Below are 18,837 nucleotides of genomic sequence, written 5' to 3'. Positions count from 1 at the left end.
GCCATTGTCAATGAGTCCCAGGCTACTGGCCTGTTTTGCTTCGGTCGTGTGAGACCAAAGATAGTTTCCCATCTAACCCGACACGCTGATCATGGGCGGTGTCCTAGCGTTCGAGTGGTTGGAATGCACCGTGTCGCTTATGCAGGGATTGCGTGCGTCCGAGACTGACGAGTCGGCCTCCGAGGGGGTTGTGCCGCTGCGTACCTGTCCCTATGGAAGTTGCTGTTGTCAGAATCGGTAGCAAAGCCAATTCACAGTCGCCGGGTTCTGGGGGTTCCAAATGGCTCGTACCTTTGGACACAGAACCCGACCCTTCGCTACGCCCAGATGACTGGGCATGTCTTGAATCGCAGCCACCACCTCAGAGGCGAGACACTAATGCAGAGTATCATACTGGGAAGACTCATGGAAGAGGATGAGATGAAAGGGTAATTGAAGCAATGTTATTCATCTCTCCCAAACCACACGACCTAATCATGTACCCTAATGACAGAAGATATCTACCTCGGTGGGCTCATCCGTCTGGAATTGACTTTCTTCTTATGCCACCTAAAGGTCAACAATACGCCCGGGGTAATCAGCGCCAGCCCCCCGACCCCAGCTCCGACCCCAATGCCGACCTCAGCTGCTGTGGATATTTCTCCTGTCGTGGCTGTCTTACTAGTCCCGGGGATGATATAGTTCGTTGTTGGCGGCACGGCGGTCATGGACGGGGCGACGGTGGGAGTCGGCCCAGTGTCAAGGGCCAAAATACTAGGGATAGAACCTAGGTTCATGCTCACACGCCTTGGTACAGACATCGACGCGGCCGAGTTACTGAGCATCGGCTTTGAGCTGTGGGGGGATTCTTCCAAGACGGGGTGATCAGACTGGACGAACCGCGAAATTGGAGTCAACCACTCGCTGTCCGAATTCATGGTTAGCGGCAGCAAGACCATTGTGGGTTTCTGGGACGACAAACGACAGCTTATGGGCACTTAGGGTGCAGGGATGCTCTAGATGCTTTGTTGAAAAGTTGTAGTACCCTGGATGGAGTATGCTGCACTTCTCGCTGAATATGGGCTGTGCTAGACGTTGGGACCTCTGATCAAGTTATCGAGAATGAACAAACCGCCAGCTTACTGGGTTCTGCTGGCATAACACAGCAAATATTGTTTTATAGCCTAAGCAGTTTCCAAGAAGACGCCGACAGGTGCTGTGCGGTATTGTAGATGGCTGCCGCTAAGACGGCCCGTGCCTACCAGGATGGGACACCATGATAGGGGACGTTGAATCTGTGTCAGAAACGAGAGGATTCGGTCCTTGCCCCGGTACACCGTGGAAGAATTGGAGACCAACCTCTATTACCCGTATGTACAATAGCTTCCAATACAGCCTGAGCAAACAGGGTTGCAACACAGAGTAAGGAATTCCCGGATGCTACAGTACTCAGCGGAACCAGATGGCTAACTAAGAATAGTCGAGGTACTGCTGCCCTTTTGGATCGGCGGAGAATGGCACTTGCGGAGCGGCTGGGAAGTTTTAGATTCTACGATACGCGGAAACCAGTGCAGACATGAGGAGCACATAGAGGCTCGGCGCCAGTATTGGTGTTATTAGTGGACAATCATGTGAGACGTTGGACATAAATAGGATAGCATCGGAAAGGAAGAAACGATGAAGCCAGAACGATCACTTATGCCCTTCGGAGAGTTGTCCACCTACATCGTGTTGTCATTTAATCCTGTTTGCGAGTACGTAGGTAGAATAGGCACACTGTGAGCCTTTATATGTATTCGTTGCGCTGCACACAAATAAAGCAGGCGCTCTGCAGAAGACAAAGCTCAGTAAACGACAAAACAGCAAGGCTGACATAATTAGAACATTCTTTTCTCCGAGTGGCTAGGCATTGCCATCCACGATGCACCAGACGCAGCCATTGGCTCATCACGATAAAGACAAGGAAATAGAACAAGAGACTGATAGGCTACTGTTGCACTGCGATCCTGCAATGCCGATTCTCTATCCTCTCTTCCCGACGCCCCTGTATCATCCACCAATTACTAGCACCTATACAAAGGACGAAGAAGGATACGTATGGCTTGCCGGTAGTGAAGAAACAACCTTGCGGTTAGCTTCGGTACTAATCTTAGCAGCAGTCACTTGATAGCGTCAACAGCCTTTTCGACTTCTCTAGCTGGGATACAGGTTTTGATCGCAATAGCCCAGTATGTAACCATTGTTGCAGTAACACCGGCCACGCAATCTGACTTGTTGCGATCTAGAGTTCCCCACCCTCCCCTACCATAGATGTTTCTCCTATGCTTCCTTGTGCCCGACTGGACAGTGCCCAGCTGGACACCGAAACGAAGGCATGGGATGAAGTGATATTCGGGCAGCCACCATCTCTTCCAGAAAAGAGTTCACCAGGAGACACCGTTTCCCTTAAGAAACGTTGGGATGGAGTAGCTGAAGGCGCTCCTCCTTTCGACATTGAAGCCTGGGTGCAACGTTCCACGGTGATACGACGGCAAGAGCAGCCGCAGGCCTCGAACGGTGGCAGGGTTAAGAGGCCCCAGAACGCGTTCATGCTGTGGCGCAAGGCCTATCGTAACTCGATCAAAGCCTTGTCATTCGACAGGGACCCCAAACCGAATTTCTCCAAGGTATGTGGTGAGCTTTGGCTACTCGAGCCAGCAGAAACCCGTATGCGGTTCAAACAATGGGCAGAGATTGAGAAGAAGAACCACAAGACCGCTTTTCCAGATTACGTATTTAGCACTTCGAGGACTAAAGGGGCGGCGCCGCGTTGTGTGTCGGGTAGCCGCCCAAACAGAAGTATTGACGGCTAGTGGATAGAAGTTGTGAAAAGATACTTCTATAAACTCCTGCACGACGCTCTGAAGGTACTTATCCATCCTACAATCCTACTGCTTCGTCTCGAGTTTGCCTCTTCTTCATTTCTTTTGGCCCGACAGTGAAAGTAGAGGTCCACATGCAATGTTCAGGTGGTTTCATTACGGTGGAGGACCTGAGTGGCTGATCGCGACAGGGCAAAATCTCCAATCCTCCTTACTGGCCAGAGAAGAAACCCTCTGAAACCCGGAATACTTATGATTAGCTTCCAAAAAAGAGAGCTTCGCTTATTAGAGCCCTACGACGCTTTGTCTGCGTTGAGGACTCTTTAATCAAGCCCGACGCAACATTCGCGAGGTTCTCAAACGATCGAGCCAGCAATAGACTAGACGGCAGCAAGTTAAGTAGTCTCAACTTGAAGATTCTTCCTTAGATGGTCGTGGCTGCGGTTGCCTAGATCAGTAACATTCACCTGTCATGAGGCTGAGAGGTTCTACAAATTCTTTCTTCCCATAAGTCGCCTGAGACGCAAGAATGAAAGCAGCCCCTTTCTGCTCTCGCGGTTTCTGGGTCCCCTAGGAATACTGCCTCCGTCAGCCTCTGTCAACGTGGCAGTGGAGGCGAAAGTGGCGGAGCGACATGGGAGGCTGTTGCTCAAGCTAAGGCGAGGCAGATTCTCATAGGGCTTTTGCCCTGTTTGACGATGGGATATGCTAATAGGGGTAGAGTTGACCAATATATGGGTAACCGTGATTATTAGAAGAGGACCCATGCAAGCTACAGAGGTTTCCTTAAGTTGCATAGCCACGACCATGGACAGCATGACAAACCAATCGTGGCATTATGAGAAGCGTCCAGAGGAAGTAGCCAGCCAAATATAGCGAGGAATATTTATATAAAAAGAGCGGCATAGAGTCCTCAATCTCCTCATACCTCATTCCTCACACTTCACTCCTCACACTTCACTCACACTTCACTCCTCACACTTCACTCCTCACACTTCACTCCTCACACTTCACTACCTGCCTCAACTATTTCTACTCTACAACAAGTCTGCTGGAACAACCGAATTTCACCTACCCACGCAATCTGCCAACAACATCCAGAAACCTTAAGATGTCTTCCAAATATATGATTCGGATTCGGCTGCCAATTAGGGGTTGGCCATCTTTCGGATGTACCGATTTCTCGATTAGGAACTGCCTCTTGGCAGCCGGTCTAACCATGTTGCCCTACTGTTGGAGTGCAGCGTCGGAAGAGTAGCAATGGCGCACTAGCGCGACTAGCGAGCCAACTCCACGGCCTCTCTGGACTACGCAAGAATTTACCCTCGTCAAGACGCGCAGGCAAGCTGGGCCAGAATCATTCTCGCTAACATGCGTTATGGTGTCAGAACAGCAGCTACACAGGCGAGGCCACCTTCGCCCAACTGGCGTCTGAAATCACGCCCCATGGGCGCCAGGAGCGTTGCAGCTGGTGCAGCCCTTCGGTTCCCACCTGAAAATCCAACAATCTCCCGTGCGCTGTTTCTATCGCCATGGTCCAATTCCACATTGATCCGCAATAGAAGCAAGGCGAAAGCCGCGCGCTAGAACACGGATTACTCTCAAGCACTGCAGCTGGCAAGACAGAAGGACTCGAAAATACGTATATACAGGTCAGTATTTTCGTACGCGTACCTTTGACTGGCGCGACTGTATCACGCCGTCTTTGTGATACTCTCCAGTGATATCCCCCCAAATCCACTCCGATGGTATCTGCCGAAGCTCAAAGGAGATGCTCATTTCCCTCCGAGAGCCTACACAAGGTACAACTGATTAACACGAATGTCGCTTTGGGGGACTACAAGAAGCAACTAGACGCATTTCTTGAAAATACACAGGTACGGCTGCCACATCTTTAGTAGCACTGCTTTTCTCTAACGAGATGTTCACAGAAGATGGACGAGGAGAGAGGGTTGACGAGCTCTAGGCATAAGCCGTTGCAAGATAATGCAGTAGCTCTACTGGACCACTTGCCGAGAAGTGCGAAAGGAGATCGGGGACCAAAAAGAGTCAAGCATAGGAAAGAGGATGAGTACGAGGAAACACCGAACAGAGCAGGACTGGGCACTAATTGGGAATGAAGGTGCATGTGACACTAAGCGAACAATACTTGAGCCTCTATTCACTTTCGATATGTCCCTGCAGACTTTCGTGACATGCCTGACTGTCGATGCGCCTAGAGGAGCCAGGTTAACGCAGCGTGCCATCCGCGTCATCGGGTTGAGAAAGCCATGACAGAAGCAGGTCACCCCCAGGAGACGGCGGCGAAGGGGACGACGATAGAAAGCACGCAGCCTCTAAGGCACTGGCGCCCACTTGTATTCCATATTTCACACCGCACGTGATAAAAGTACCAAAATGTATTGAGTTGATTTCTTTGTTCGCAGCTCGGCATTTGCCTCGAAGCTTCCTTCTGCGCCATCTACGCCGGCTGCAGACGATTGTAGAGCAGGCCACGCTTCCGAGAACAACCCTCGAGCCGATCCGCACCATGCTTCCTCTTCCTCCTGACCGCAGACACCTGCCGGTGTTTGGGCGCTGGCCGGAGGACGGCTTGGTCAAAGTCAATCACCATGACACGCCCGCGCTCCACGTTCCACAGCAGGTTGGCATCGCGCAGGTCGCCGTGGTCCACCCCCGCCGCCCACACCGCCTCCAACGAGCGACGCCTCTGCGCCTCCAGCTCCGCCGCCTCCATGCCCGCGTCCGCCGCTGTCTCGCCGCCCCACGACATGAGCATCATGTGCACCACCCTCCTCCCCCCCGGTAGCACGTACCCCCAATCCAGGTGCACCAGGCCCAGGTGCACAGGCACCACCCAGCCCTCGAGCGTCGCCAGCCGCGCGTAGACCCGGCACTCGTGCTGCAGCTGCTCGAGGCCACCCGACAGTGTCCCCTTGCCGACAAAGGTGTAGCCGTATGGTCCAAGTTCCACTTTGAATAGCACGCCTGTCGCACCCCTCTTACCCCACCCACCTAGCCCTAGGCAACCTCGGTATGGACTGTCGCGCAGCTGCTCACTGACCAGGCGTGTGAACTCGTCGGCCGTGACAGGGTGCCGCAGGCCATCTCCGCCCGCGACACGATGCGCGAGCACATTCGGGCAGCTGTCGTCGAGGGCCCGGCCCCTCTTGAGGCCTAGCAGGCACGCCTGCGAGCAGTATTGCCGGGTAGGCGCTGAGTGGCGCGTTTCATCTTCCTCGGAGCTGCTATGCGATGGGCCGCCCTTCCGCTTTTCCACCGACCTTGTCCACGGCGGCGGCAAGTCATCTTCCGGCCCGTCCTCGTCCTCGCCCTCGTCATCCTGGCGAGACGACGACGATGGCCTACAGGACGGCCTCGGCCGCAAGGCGACTTTCCGGCCAATGGGACTTTCGTCGGGTACAAAATCTGGATCGGCTCGTCGTGCAGGGGACGATGACGCCGCCTGCGACGACTCCGTCTCCTCCGCGGAGAACTGCGCGGCATCCTCGTACGGCTCTGCCCATGCCTTCAAGACCGCCTTCGCGCCCTTCAGAGCGGCGTCGAGAAAAGGTCCCTGAAGCGCATCCGATTGGAGACTCAACAGACAAAAGCTGCTGAGCTGCGCCACGGCCGTGTAGATCCGTTGTTCCGCCCAGTTTTCGCACGATGCGTCGCCCACATCTTTGTTGGGCACACACGGGTGGCAGAACAGCGTTTGTGGATCGGCCCGGTCGACGTGGAGCAGCAGCAGCGACTCGCCCGCTGCCACATAGCCATACCCAACCCCGTAGGTGACCATGTAGTCAAAGACTTGGGTGAGCGCCATGGCCAGCCGTGCTTCGGCTTCGTATTGCACTTGCGTGGCACCCGTCCTCGATGTAGTCCTGTTCACTTGTTCAACGACTTCCATAAACAAGGTTTCCTTCGAAATGGCCAGATTCACATGATCGGCCGCAATTTTGTGAGCCGCCTTGTAGTCATATACAAACGCCAGGCTTTCGTCCCCGCCGGGCCGCGTTCGGAGCCCGGCTCCATCCGGGTTTGTCGATCGAGGCTTCCTTCTCAGCTCGGATGCTGCTCGTTTGTTCGGCCCGGCCCTCCGCCGCTCTGGCTCTTCGGTATCCAGGTCCTCGTTCGGCAGTGGGGTCCCGCCGCTCGCGTGCGTGATTTCGCGATGGTTGTCGCTGAACCGTAGCCGGCTGAATCCGTATTTCGCACGTATGGCTTCCTGGCCACCCAAATGCCGGAGAATAGCAAAGACAGGATCCTCGACTGCGACCTTTTCAAAAGAAGCGACCGCGTTCTCGTTGCCCGCCAGCTTGTGGGAATTGGTGCTCCCTATGTCTCGGGTTGTGCTTTCTTGGTGGAAGAGTCGCTCACCTCCACAGGCGTCCACGATGACGTCAAACTGTTGTTGGCGGAGAGAGTCGGCAAACTGGGTCCAAGGACGAAGCCATTTCGGGTAGAACTTGCCGTCGACTTTTGTGAATCCCGTGGAAGATACAGACTTGTCGGCGAGCTTGAAGCTTTTATAGAGGAGGGTGTGGCAGTTCCGTAGGTATTCATCCAGCGTAGTCGGTTGGTTTTCGTGTCTGAGCTGCTCCTTCTCGCGTCGCTCTTGTTTCTCTCGTGCCTCTGCCGCCTCCTTCTCGCGTCGCTCTTGTTCCTTCTCGCGTCGCTCTTGTTCCTCTCGTGCCTCTGCCGCCTCCCTCTCGCGTCGCTCTTGTTTCTCTCGTGCCTCTGCCGCCTCCCTCTCGCGTCGCTCTTGTTTCTCTCGTGCCTCTGCCGCCTCTCTCGCGTGCGTGAGCTCTTCGATTTCGCGTCGGAGCCGTGCAATCTCCGAATCAGACATTGGGAACGTAGTAAAGCTGCGGGGGTTGATCGGCAAATCCTCGCTGTCAAGGATGGTTTTTGTGACACAGGTCTGGTTCGGACTTAGAAGCTGCGGAAGAATTGGAGACGAGACCTGGGGGTCGCTTGCAGGATCATGAAAGCTCAAGTTCAGGAGATTGGAGAGCACGGAAGGAAGGACATAATGGCTGGTGGTAGTATTTGCAATGGCCGGTTGGTGTGTTAAGGTAGAGTAGTTGCGAAAGGAAGAGGTGATGACGAGAAGGAGAGTGGTGTTTGCCTTTCACGGTGACGCGGTTTGCTCGCATACGCTTATGCGCAAACTAATGCAAGACAAAGCCATCCACGCAATTAGAGACTCCCAGGCCCGCTCCGTGTCGGGGCGCAATAGCTGCTGCTCTAGTTCTGTACCCGAAGATCCAAAGGAATTTGTATCCAACCATTTGTCCATGTGCAGCTACGTAATATATTGCTAGGAAAGACCTTAAGCCAAGCGGCGCGGTGATGAGGGCTTCCTATGAGAATCGGAAGATACAAATTCAAAATTCCAACGCTAAAAGAACAAGAGGAGCCGAGCAATTCGACTTCTTCAGGGTCACAACAGCCGCTAATAGGTATTAAATCAAGGGAGCCGATTTCGACTCAGCGCCTCCTAAGCTAGCGCTGAGGCAACGGCCGCCAATGGCAACCAACCCCACAACAAATTTCGCCGCGTCCAAACTGCCTCGACCTACACGTTCTCCAAAGCATCCCTGATTACGCCACGCAACCCAGACAGAGATGAAGTACGAGCGTCCAGTTACGAAGCATGGCAATTGCGCTGCCGAGCGCGCAAAGCGGCTCAAATGATTTCAAGGGTCGATTTTGAGCTGGCACGCACGCCGACAATGCCCTATGCTGCGTATACTTTACGCTGATTATAAAGCCCAAACGCAGGGCCTCGTCCGGTTCAAGGCAATCAGACTCATCACCCTCGTTCTACACACCCGAAATCACCATCCAGAAGCAAGTAGATGCGATCCATGGCAGTCTACGGCATGGCCGACAGCTGTTACGAATACGATGCTAGCGAGGAAGAGGTGTGCGTCAGTCCCGAGCCTCGGGCGCCACGGCCACGCCTTCCGCAACATGATGAAGCCCGACACGTTCTCGACGCAACCGAGGAAATCAGCGCGATATTGATGCAAAAGCTCGAGGGTTTTCAAGAAGACTTGCGGTTATACCAGTGGGAGAAGAGCCGTAGCCGTGATGAGTTACAAAACATGAAGAGCGAGATCATGCAGGAACTGTGCATGGCCAAGGAACAGATGCTGGAAGAGCTCGTGTCCGCAACGATGGCGAGGATGGAGGGAGTCGAGGTGTGCCTGCCACGGCCGCCACCGGAACCTCGACCCCGACCGCCATCTCCACGACAACCAGGACCTCACGCAGTGCCGGGGAAAGTGACCGAGGATGTGACCGAGGAAGTGATGGAGCCTGCACGAGAGAAAGAACCACTGCAAGTGGAGTTGCCACCAAACGCCAAGTTGGCGTCTCAACTCGCGCCGAGCAGACGTTACATGCACAACAAGCGGGAGACAGACAAAACACGGAAGTCTGGGGAATCCCTACAGCGAAAGGTGCTGGCGCTTGGAGAGATGTGCAACGTGTTCAGTTTAACAATGTACTGGAACATTGTCCATGCCCGGATGGAAATGGCCATGTACGTTCCCGGCGGCCAGAGAATCCCCGATCTCGACCAGGTGGTAAGTGTATTCGCTCCTTGGGGCATGTCCCGCACTGACTGAGCATACTAGGTCAAGAGCCTGCGCGGCCGCCAGGCTCGCGTGACACAACGGGCTCGAGTCTTCCGCACGTCGAGGCCAGTGCAGAAGCCGTCTTTCAAATCAAGTCATGCCAGAAATACGGGGCGAGGCTCGGCAGGTCCACTGCTGCGATCCCAGAGGCGACACAGTGAAGGAGCAGGCCATCCGAGCCCGCAACCCATGGCAAGTTTGACGGGTCGCCCACCGTCGACGCAGGACAATATTGGTGGATCCTCTGCCGTGCAACAGGGAGCGCAGACCACTCATCCGCCCCGCGATGGAGTTGCCGAAGGATCGGCGGCAGAATTGTCGATGGGATGCAATGGGCGTCTCGACTCTCCAATGTGCGATGCGGTGGCTGGTGACGCCAATGGCTTTGAAGTTGCAGACGCAGCGATAGGAACTGGCATGGTAGCAATGGCCGGTGCCTCGCAGCCCACGGCACTGGAACCGGATCGGTGCCGGCCAGGCAGCAGGGAGGAGGGTATAAGCGACAGAAGTGCAGAGTTCTCCCTAAATCCTGAATCCGATACGTCTAGCTTGAGCAATGGGGATACCATCGGCTCGCACCAGGAAAAGGAGCGGTTGCATGACCAAGACGGGGACGCTGAGGATTCCTCAGCAGAGATGCCGAATATGCCCCCGACGATCTTGGCACAAAGAACGGATGCAGGCGGCCCCGCTATAGAAGGACCTCGGGGCTCTCAGCCTCGATGTGGGAGCCCCTCCGCTGGATATCCTGCTCAGACAGCGTCTCTTGCTTTGAGCTTTTCCCAAGGGCCGGCCATGAATTTAGCCAAGAGCTGGGGGCCGCACGATGCCTCCATGGATGCATGGGGACGGAGTCATGAAAAGACGAGCCTCGAGTACATCTTAATGTAGGAATGTTGGGGTCGGTGTTGAAATTAGGACTGGAACGATCGATGAATCCAGCCCACACCTCGCATCTAGATCCATCGCAAGAACGTGATAGGAGGAACTACCCCAGAAAACGAAGTAATTAACTTCAAGCCAGTAGACACTAAGGACAGCTATCTGGAGGGATCCTTGGAAATGCCTTTCTTTCCATCCGCTGCAGGGATGTTCCCAACTCCCCCCGAGTTGAATGGGAAGTGCGCCGGCCGTACGTCGTGTGCAATCTCTTCCCACCAGAATCGCCGTGGAGGCTAGGACAAAGGGATCACGGGAGCGCAGAAGAGACGACAGTAGCGTTAGATTGTTGGTTACTGTACTGAACTAGAGCTGAAAACATGCTTCAACATAAGCATACACAGAGTTGCCGTGTGATATTTGACGCATTAACATGTGCCACGTCGTCACCCGAACTGCATGCCACTGAGACTCATTCGAAGATCCTCCAGCATTCCCACCATCTTCTTTGCCAAGGTGTCCCGCTGCAGCTTGCGTCTATAGTCCTTGTAGTAGTCTGGCGCGTGACTCGCCCCATTCTGCACAGATCCTCTTGGAGGGCCTGCCTGCGACAGCTTTGCACCGTTTCCCACCATTCTGGGAGAGCATTGTCGTGGTTGTGCCGTCATAATCGGCGCCAAGGGCCTTCTAGCCGCCACCCGGCCGTTCCAACGTACAGCTCTCTGCAGCGACGCATCCATCGCGCCGTGGTCGAGGTATATTGTGGGTGTTGGCTGGGCTCCCGCACTCGTCGCGGCGATTGGTGTAGTGTTCGTCGTGGAGCTGGGCTCGGTACGGCCGGGCTGCCGCTCCACCGTCGGTTGCGAACCTGGAGTGCCTGCTGTATGATGAGCGTCGACGGTCAGTCGACTATGTAGTCAATAGACGAGAATCATGCTTACCTTGCGGCCTTCGCGGCGAAGACAGCTGCCTCGGACCCTTCTGTCTCATGGGACTGTGGGGAATGACAGTCCCGCCATCCTCGTCGGGGATGACGTCGTAGACAGACAGAGGCTCCGCCGCGGCAGCGGGAACTGCTGCAACATACTCGGGATCGGTTTCATACTCGGCATCCGCGTCGCTGTCTATGCCAGCAGCGGCATTCGCGTCGTCGCTGGCGTCCGCCTGGGCTTCGAAATGGATGGCTTCGACTTGGCCGCTCGATCGCGTCGCTCGGCCGTGGCTCGGTCTCGCCTGGCACGCGGCTGATTGTCGAAACTGCTGTTGTACATGCCGATCGTAGGTGTTTCGCTTCTAGCCAATGCACTGGCCTTTGCCACATCGTCGACTCTTTCCTCATGGATCGCGTAGTGCTGCTCGGCTGTCGGGCAGAGAATCGTCGGTGGGGTGCGTCTATTGCGCGATGATGCGTGCAGGTCGGTCGTGGCATGCCTCTCGTGCTGGTCTTAGAGGACTAGGTAGCCTCGTTGGCCTCAAGGAGCCACTGTGTGCCGGCGTGCTTGCTTCGGGTTCGATGCTCGTTCGAAACAGTGAATATCAATTGTGGTCGCAGTGCTGTCGTCTCTCTTGATACGCAGGAGTGACGGTTGCCTTGGGCTTGTATTTTGGTAGCAGTCGGTTGTCATGCTGTCATGACCAATTCGGGAGCTTGTCCCCGCATCTGTTGCGCTCGCTGCCATGCATGTCGGATTTCGGCTCATGTCGTTGGTCGTCAGGCGTACGATGTGCATGTCGTCGGCGCGTTTCCGAAAAATCGCCCTTTCCTCGCTACTCAATTAGTTTTCGAGCTGTCTGCCATTACACTAGAATCCCGCCCCCACAAAGCGCAGCGGCTTTCTCCTGTGGCTGACGAGACCAGCCACCCCCTTAACTTGCTTCTTCGACTTCCCTCCAACCTCCATGCGCTTTTGGCACGTGGGCCGAGCGACAATGACTTCCATTCAATGGTCACAGTCAAAATAATCAACCTTCAATACAGGTAGTAAAGCTTCATTTCCGATATTCTACCAACAATTCTACGGCAGGTCGTACGGTTTCCCCCATACTACGTAGCACATTCCGTGCTAGCTTATCGAGATCTTCAAGTGCTGCGTAGTCATGCATATCTCTTCCGTTTGTTCTCACCATACAAGGCCTGGCTTGCCTCTCGCTTGCCATGACTTCCCTCGCGACTTTCCATCACGGCCGACTCTGCCAACACCTTCAGTCGGCTGATCTGGGGAGCGACAGGGCTCGACTGCCGTGCGGGCATCGACAACCATGCGCGGGCTGAACGGGTATCGTCGAATAGCGACCATTCAACCATTCTCACACAGAATTGGCGAAGCCAAGTTATCGTGGCATGATGATGATGCCCTTCCAGCGAACGGTTTGTGTAGTATTCGAGAAGCAGTGCACAAAGTTCCTGGATGTTGGGATATTGTCTCAATAGCGTCTCTCTATTGCGCCTGTCCTTGCGAACTCCCTTGCGAACTCTCTGAGCGACAAGCCGAATATCCTCAAGTTCGAAATCTGGAGGCTGCGCTCCTTTGTCGAGCAGCAGCTTCGCGAGTGCTGGTCTACCATGGTGCGTGGAAAGAGCATGCGCAATAGGCGTCATGCCTAAACCATCCACCTGCTCAATGTTGATCTGGGAACAGTGGAGTAGACACTCAGCTTCCCATTCGGATCCGTTCCCCATAAGCCAGCCAAGCAACGATGGCCCAGAGCTGTTGTAACCCCTCTGTATATTAGGGTTGGCCCCACGCTGAAGGAGCTTAGTCACGAGCGCGCGGCGTAACTGACGAGCCTAGGTCGTCTGTTCAGGCACCCATACGCCACATGCTACCTCTAAAGGCCGAACTTGCCACTCACGGGTACCGCCATTGGCGTCAGCCTCACGGTCTAGGAGCTCGTCCGCCAGCTCCCAATGTTCTAGCGCGCAAGCCAAGCCTAGAAGACTGGTATCTAGTCCTCGAAAGGAAGTCATATGGTTGACATCCGCACCTAGCTTGTCGAGCAACGCAATGATCTCCCTGGTCGATGTGCGTGACGCGACGGCATATACAAAAGCGGTATCACCGTTTTCGTCTCTGCTGTTGATAGCTGCACCCATCTGCACAATGCGTTCAATGATATCGGGGTAGGGCAAGGCAGCGGCAAGATGAAGGGCCGTTCGTTGGTCCACGGCTTCTTGGCTTAGGGCTGGGGACGCTCCTAGGCCAAGCAGGTGCCTTGCCACTTCGTGATGTCCTCTTGCAAGCGCAATAAACAACGGCGGTGATGAGCGTAGTTTAGTACCTGAGGATGCCCCAGAGGCTTTGACTGCATCGACAGAGAGGCCTCGTTGGTGTAGGAAAGAAATCACGTCCTTATAGCCGCAAAAAGCGGCGAGCCCCATCAGCGAACAATAGATCGACTGATGGTTCAAAGCACGAGTTGGCCACCCTGAACGCACAAACGTCGGGCTGGGGTCTTCAATGTCTGTCTCTTCAAACAAGTCGAACCTTGCGCTGGCTCGTTCAGCCCTCTTGAGGGAGCGAATGATCGCTTCTTCGTCACCATCAAAGCGAATTGCTGTGATGATCCTCTCACATAGATGCGGGTAGTCCTGGACAGCTCGCCTATAGAATAGCGGAACGAGTAACTCGTACAAATCGCGGCAAGTAAGCAATAGCCCGCGTACTGCATCTTCGTCGGCCTGGCGTGCGATGACGGCGAAAATATCGTGTGGTAGTAAGCAGTGATCCATGGTCAGCTTCGTGTGACTGGCGAGTGATAAAGGAATATTTCCTATAAAATTCAAGTGGGAAGATGTCCCAACAACACGGGACAGACTAGAAGAGACAGTGCCCTACTTATACCCAGCGGTGCCTATGTGGCTTAGGCAACGGAATCCTGCAGGGCGGGGGGTGATGCAGGCCTCATACTTGAGCCAGGTTAGTGTACGCAGATCATGAGAGCCTGTATCAAGGATAGAGGACGTCTAGCCTCGGTGAAAATATACAGCCGGCAGAGAGGCCTTGCCAATCACAGCCTCTCGCCCGAAGATAATATGATTACGTCGTTGGACGAGACCTCAGCAGCAATACGACGGGATTCCAGTGCGATGTCAAAAGCCGAATGCCAAGTCCGAGAGCTCTTAGTGAATCAAATTTCTACAGAGACATTGGCTAATTTCCGCTTTTTGGTCCCTCCCCAACTTCTGCTTGAAGCGGAGGACCACATCGTGTTCTGTCCGAGAGACGGTAGCTTGGACCTGCTTAAACATTGGCGGTCTTTAAGCAGGAGCGTTTAGTTCGGTGGCTTCGTAAGAGAATCTAAGTTTGAGAGGCTTGGTTCGATTGACCCAACGGTTCTAGAATGAAGATGGTCATGCGATGGCAACGTTGCTACTGATAGATTTAGGAGCCTTAGGCGGTGTCGGCAGGCTGCTATGTTACGTACCAAGAGATATGAATCTCGCGTGGTCACACTCTCGAAGAAGACAGAAATGGGGACTAGACACACGGTACCAAGTTGACTTCCAAAATACCTAGAGGATGATTGGCAGGAAAGTGCGGTTGTTCGTCATGCCGGCCTGGCCTGGCTGAATTTACCAGAGTCGCCACGGCCGACTGCAGCAAGGCAAATACGATTTCGTACCTATCAATATGCTTCCAAGCACCAGGGCCAATCCATAAAGCATGCGTAAACCTAACTAGCCGTCAAGATCTTCTAAGTCTGGTCTAATATAATTACGGCAGCCCGAAGCTCATCCGTATCTAGGTAAGTGTCCGTCTAGCGCTGTCTTTGTCGGGATGCCTCCTGCCTCAACTCAATCATCACCTTCGCAACAGTAGCCAGCTCCTCATGCACTTCCCCTTCGACAATGTCCCTTCCAAAGTGCTGCATAACCTTATCAGTGTGCCACTTTTTAGTCTCTGCATTGATCAGTATGAACTTCTTCTCAGCCGTATCTTCGCTGCTCATTGCTTTCTTAACAAATTCAGAAACGCTGTCTCTATTCACGTCTGGCAACAGGCCGGATTTGACCGGCCAAGGAATATTTCTCCCCGTCATTTTCTAAAAGTTTTGTTAGAGAGCAGGTAAGACGGCGATTGGACAAACGAACCTGGCCTGGATGTCCGGATTTGATCTCAGCCCAGCGCATGCGGTATCTACTCAAGGCTTCTGTCCATTCGGCAGCTGATTTCTGCTCCCTTTCCACTTGGGCGAGAGGAAGTCTCTCACGAGCGCTCTCCCGCGCTTTCCGTATTTCCTCCGCCACTTTTCGTCATTCCTCCTCCGCTGCCTTTCGTTGCTCTTCTTCTTGTTGCACCTTCTCTCGAAATTTTTGATTGCCAGTTATGTTATTTCCTGGGCCCTTGCGTTCCTCCTTGTCTTCATACCTCCATTCCCTAGTGTCGGGCGTAGAATAACAGCTCCAATATTGTTTAGAGGGTTTATTTGTTCGGATTTCGGACCGGTCCACGCCTGCTTTCTTCAAGGCTAACTTCCATTGTTGTACCGTGCCATCTATTTGTCCCTGGCGTAGGTGACATAGCGTGTGAATAGCTGCCGTCTTTAAGCCGCGCGACGATGCAGCGGCTGCTGGATTTGTGTTGGCGAGGGTGCAGAGGATGTTGATACCCCCTATGATGAAGATCAGGGAAAATGCCGTTGAAACTATGAAGACGTGCAAAGTACCCATTGCGTGAGTAGCCAGAAGGAAGATAGAAAGTGGCAAGGAGAGTGAGAGGTCGTCCAAGTATCCGCACAGTCAGGTCAGGCGTGTACAGTATTGATAGCGGATGCAAGATGCCAGTATACGGATGATATGATCAAAGGAGGTATGTCATGACGAACACTGCGAGTAGCTGGCGACCTTTTTATATACGAAGAAAGCTCGCGCAGTACCGGTCCATGGTTTCTGCCTTGCTTCGCCCCTTTATACAACTCTGAAGTTCAACCCTTCTTGGCCCAGGGACAATCGTATCACACTCAAGGCCCATCCGTATGGTGGCCGTTTCCTAAGGTCTATTCACCAGTGTAGTAGATCTGTCCCTTTAAGTTCTGGCATTGTGGGCTTTATATAGCTCGCATCCCTACTACCTTGAAATAGGAGGCTTTATCAACTCAAGCCTAAAACGCACATAGCGTGCCAAATTTAGCCCGATCAAGAGTAATTAATGGAGCCGTTCTGGAAAGGAACTGGGGTGTGTCAGAAACGATTCGAGCGCAAGCCGGAAGAAGGTATGCGTCTTGAATTGTGTTGCGTCAGAAGGTTATCAGGGCCTGATCCTACGACCGCGACGGAAGAGCCGAACTACGCTAGTTGTTGAATGGGCTCTCGTACGATCGTACAGTTGGTTCTGGTGCTTATGCTGGTGTATTCATTCTTATTATTCTCTCTATCTAAGGGGCTGGGCCACCAGGTCGAGGATACCGTGATCTGATGATCCGTGCGAGCACGTACGTGACGCCCCTTTTCTCGTAGTGCTCGATGCCCCTGAGCTGGATATACCAACACTAGTTCTGGAGTTTTCAATGAGCTGAGCAAGGGCCAGGCCGATGAATAAACTGTCCATATCTGTCTATCTGCACCATATCAGATGTAATTTTGTTGTCATTACATGGGTATTATATCTTATTGCCCGGCATGAAGTGCGCCATGAATCCTTAGTCCATTGAGTGCGGTACACCCAGACTACATAAGCAATCGCCTGTAGATACTACATCTCAGCTACCCCCTCCACACCTACTCTATGAAATATATATTAACTCACCGTAACGTACAAGTCACACATGGGCTCGATGCAATCTTCCTTGCCACTCCGCTCACTAAATTTGCCAATGCCCACACCAACGGGAAGACATAACCCATTATACTCCCAAGATACTAACTCAACTATGTCAAAGACATCAAAGACACGGGAAACCAACTTCCAGCTTCCCGAGGAATGGGAGGCTCAGGAAATCCTGGAAGAAGAAGTCGTCGGCGAGAAGACGTACTATTTGATCAGCTGGAAACCCACTTTAGTACCTGAAACGGAAGTAAGCACAACACTGCTACAAATGTGGCGGGACGAGATGGACAATTTGGTTGCTCCCAACCGTGATTCTGTCTTGGAAAGCCATGTGGTGCTGCAACGGTGTGATCAGTGGCTGGGTACCATCATCAGAGAAGAAGTTTTGGACGGTGCGACTCACTATAGGGTCCAGTGGGAGCCGACCTTCGAGCCTGATAGCAATTTGGTGGACATGGCGGAGCTACTCAAGGAGTGGAAGCTGAAGCTCCGAACGCGGAGTGGACGATTATGCACGGAAAGGATAAGGGTGGGTGATCGCAGGAAGTCCGGTCGGGGTCGAAGCCCAAAGCGACGGGATAGCATCGTGGAGTAGACGAAACTCATACCAGCCGTTAAGCGCGTATTTTCTGCCTTACTGGCTAGCATACTCCCTCACACAGTCATTCGCTCTAATCTTTTCAATATACACAAGGTAGATCGATTTTCTTGTGAATGTCTGCGTGCAAGCCAAGGCCTCCTGCGTTTACTAGTGTGCGTCAAGCCATCTTTGCCTGCTGTGACGTGACGTATAACAAATGCGGAGCCAACAATAGACCGTTATTCTCTATTCTGTGTGAGCAAACGCGCCCCGCAAGGAAGTGAAGCCTGCAGGCTGTGCTCCAGGGAGATATACCGCTGTCTTCCCAAACTGTCACCCATGTCATGTCGCTAAGCCCTGGTGAAGTCGACAGATTCGGCGTTGGCAGTAGACAGTTTTAAGCGAATGAGGTTGGAGCGTCGTCCTCACTACGTGCATGCCAGCGTTGCTTCATCAATAACCCCTGCTGTGCTGGGTTAGCTAATCCTCATCAGAGCATCCCGGCCACCATCTAACAGCCTTTGCCGGGTAACTCGTCTCAATGAGGAGTGTCCGCCGATGGTGGTCAGGCCCCAAGCGACGTGGCATGCTGTTGAGAGTAAACCTCCATGGAGGGACGATGACATCGATTAATTGCGCTCAGCAGTTCAGGGTTGTGGCGGGAATTGGCGAAGAGTGTCTCACGCACTCGGCCGAAAGCCGACTCGTCAGAAGTAGCGACTCTGAGTATTTTACATCCAGCTAATCTGAATTACAGAATGCAAAGCTGAATGAGTGTCTCAAAAAGTTGGATCAGGCGATAGGCGTCGGACGCGCACACACGGGCCCTTTCCAGCCAGGTCTCGTGGGCGACAAAGGAGAAGGGCACTCTGGCAGCAACATGTCATTATCCCAAGAACAGTTACAGAAAACGATTGTGACGGTGACCTAAAATGAATAGGGTGGTTGATTTAGGAGCTTTTGCACTGATCATTCGTACCATAGCTATCGTATTTCTGCACCCTTCGAATTTTGACTGGTTTCTTAGAGCAACATGTCGAACTGGTAGTTGCCAGTCCGGGTATCCATAGAAACTTTCACTTTAGCATCCAAAAAGCACCATAGAAGCTTTCACTTTAGCG

The 18,837-nt window shown here is 53.4% G+C and overlaps 4 protein-coding genes across 4 annotated transcripts; 2 read left to right on the top strand and 2 right to left on the bottom strand.

Annotated features, from left to right (window-relative positions):
- Nucleotides 1–1,900: 1,900 nt before the first annotated feature.
- Nucleotides 1,901–2,831, top strand: PG985_005825 (HMG box protein; the record flags this gene model as incomplete). Its single annotated transcript, XM_066825594.1, has 3 exons — nt 1,901–2,109; nt 2,159–2,207; nt 2,265–2,831. The coding sequence occupies 3 exons, from the start codon at nt 1,901–1,903 to the stop codon at nt 2,829–2,831; spliced, it is 825 nt and encodes a 274-aa protein (XP_066688754.1).
- A 10,326-nt stretch (nt 2,832–13,157) lies between these two features.
- Nucleotides 13,158–14,099, bottom strand: PG985_005824 (uncharacterized protein; the record flags this gene model as incomplete). The annotated part of the gene is made up of 1 exon (XM_066825593.1): nt 13,158–14,099. The coding sequence occupies one exon, from the start codon at nt 14,097–14,099 to the stop codon at nt 13,158–13,160; it is 942 nt and encodes a 313-aa protein (XP_066688753.1).
- Nucleotides 14,100–15,127: 1,028 nt separating this feature from the next.
- PG985_005823 (uncharacterized protein) lies at nt 15,128–15,500 on the bottom strand (the record flags this gene model as incomplete). The annotated part of the gene is made up of 2 exons (XM_066825592.1): nt 15,128–15,412; nt 15,462–15,500. The coding sequence occupies 2 exons, from the start codon at nt 15,498–15,500 to the stop codon at nt 15,128–15,130; spliced, it is 324 nt and encodes a 107-aa protein (XP_066688752.1).
- A 1,739-nt stretch (nt 15,501–17,239) lies between these two features.
- PG985_005822 (uncharacterized protein) lies at nt 17,240–17,731 on the top strand (the record flags this gene model as incomplete). Its single annotated transcript, XM_066825591.1, has 1 exon — nt 17,240–17,731. One exon carries the CDS (start codon nt 17,240–17,242, stop codon nt 17,729–17,731), a length of 492 nt encoding a protein of 163 aa, XP_066688751.1.
- Nucleotides 17,732–18,837: the final 1,106 nt, after the last annotated feature.

This window comes from Apiospora marii (assembly GCF_038362585.1).
Source record: "Apiospora marii strain CBS 49790 chromosome Unknown utg000003l_segment0_segment0, whole genome shotgun sequence".
Lineage (NCBI taxonomy): Eukaryota > Fungi > Ascomycota > Sordariomycetes > Amphisphaeriales > Apiosporaceae > Apiospora > Apiospora marii.
The sequence above is the reverse complement of the archived record's forward strand: the minus strand, read 5'-3'. Positions and strand labels throughout refer to the sequence as shown.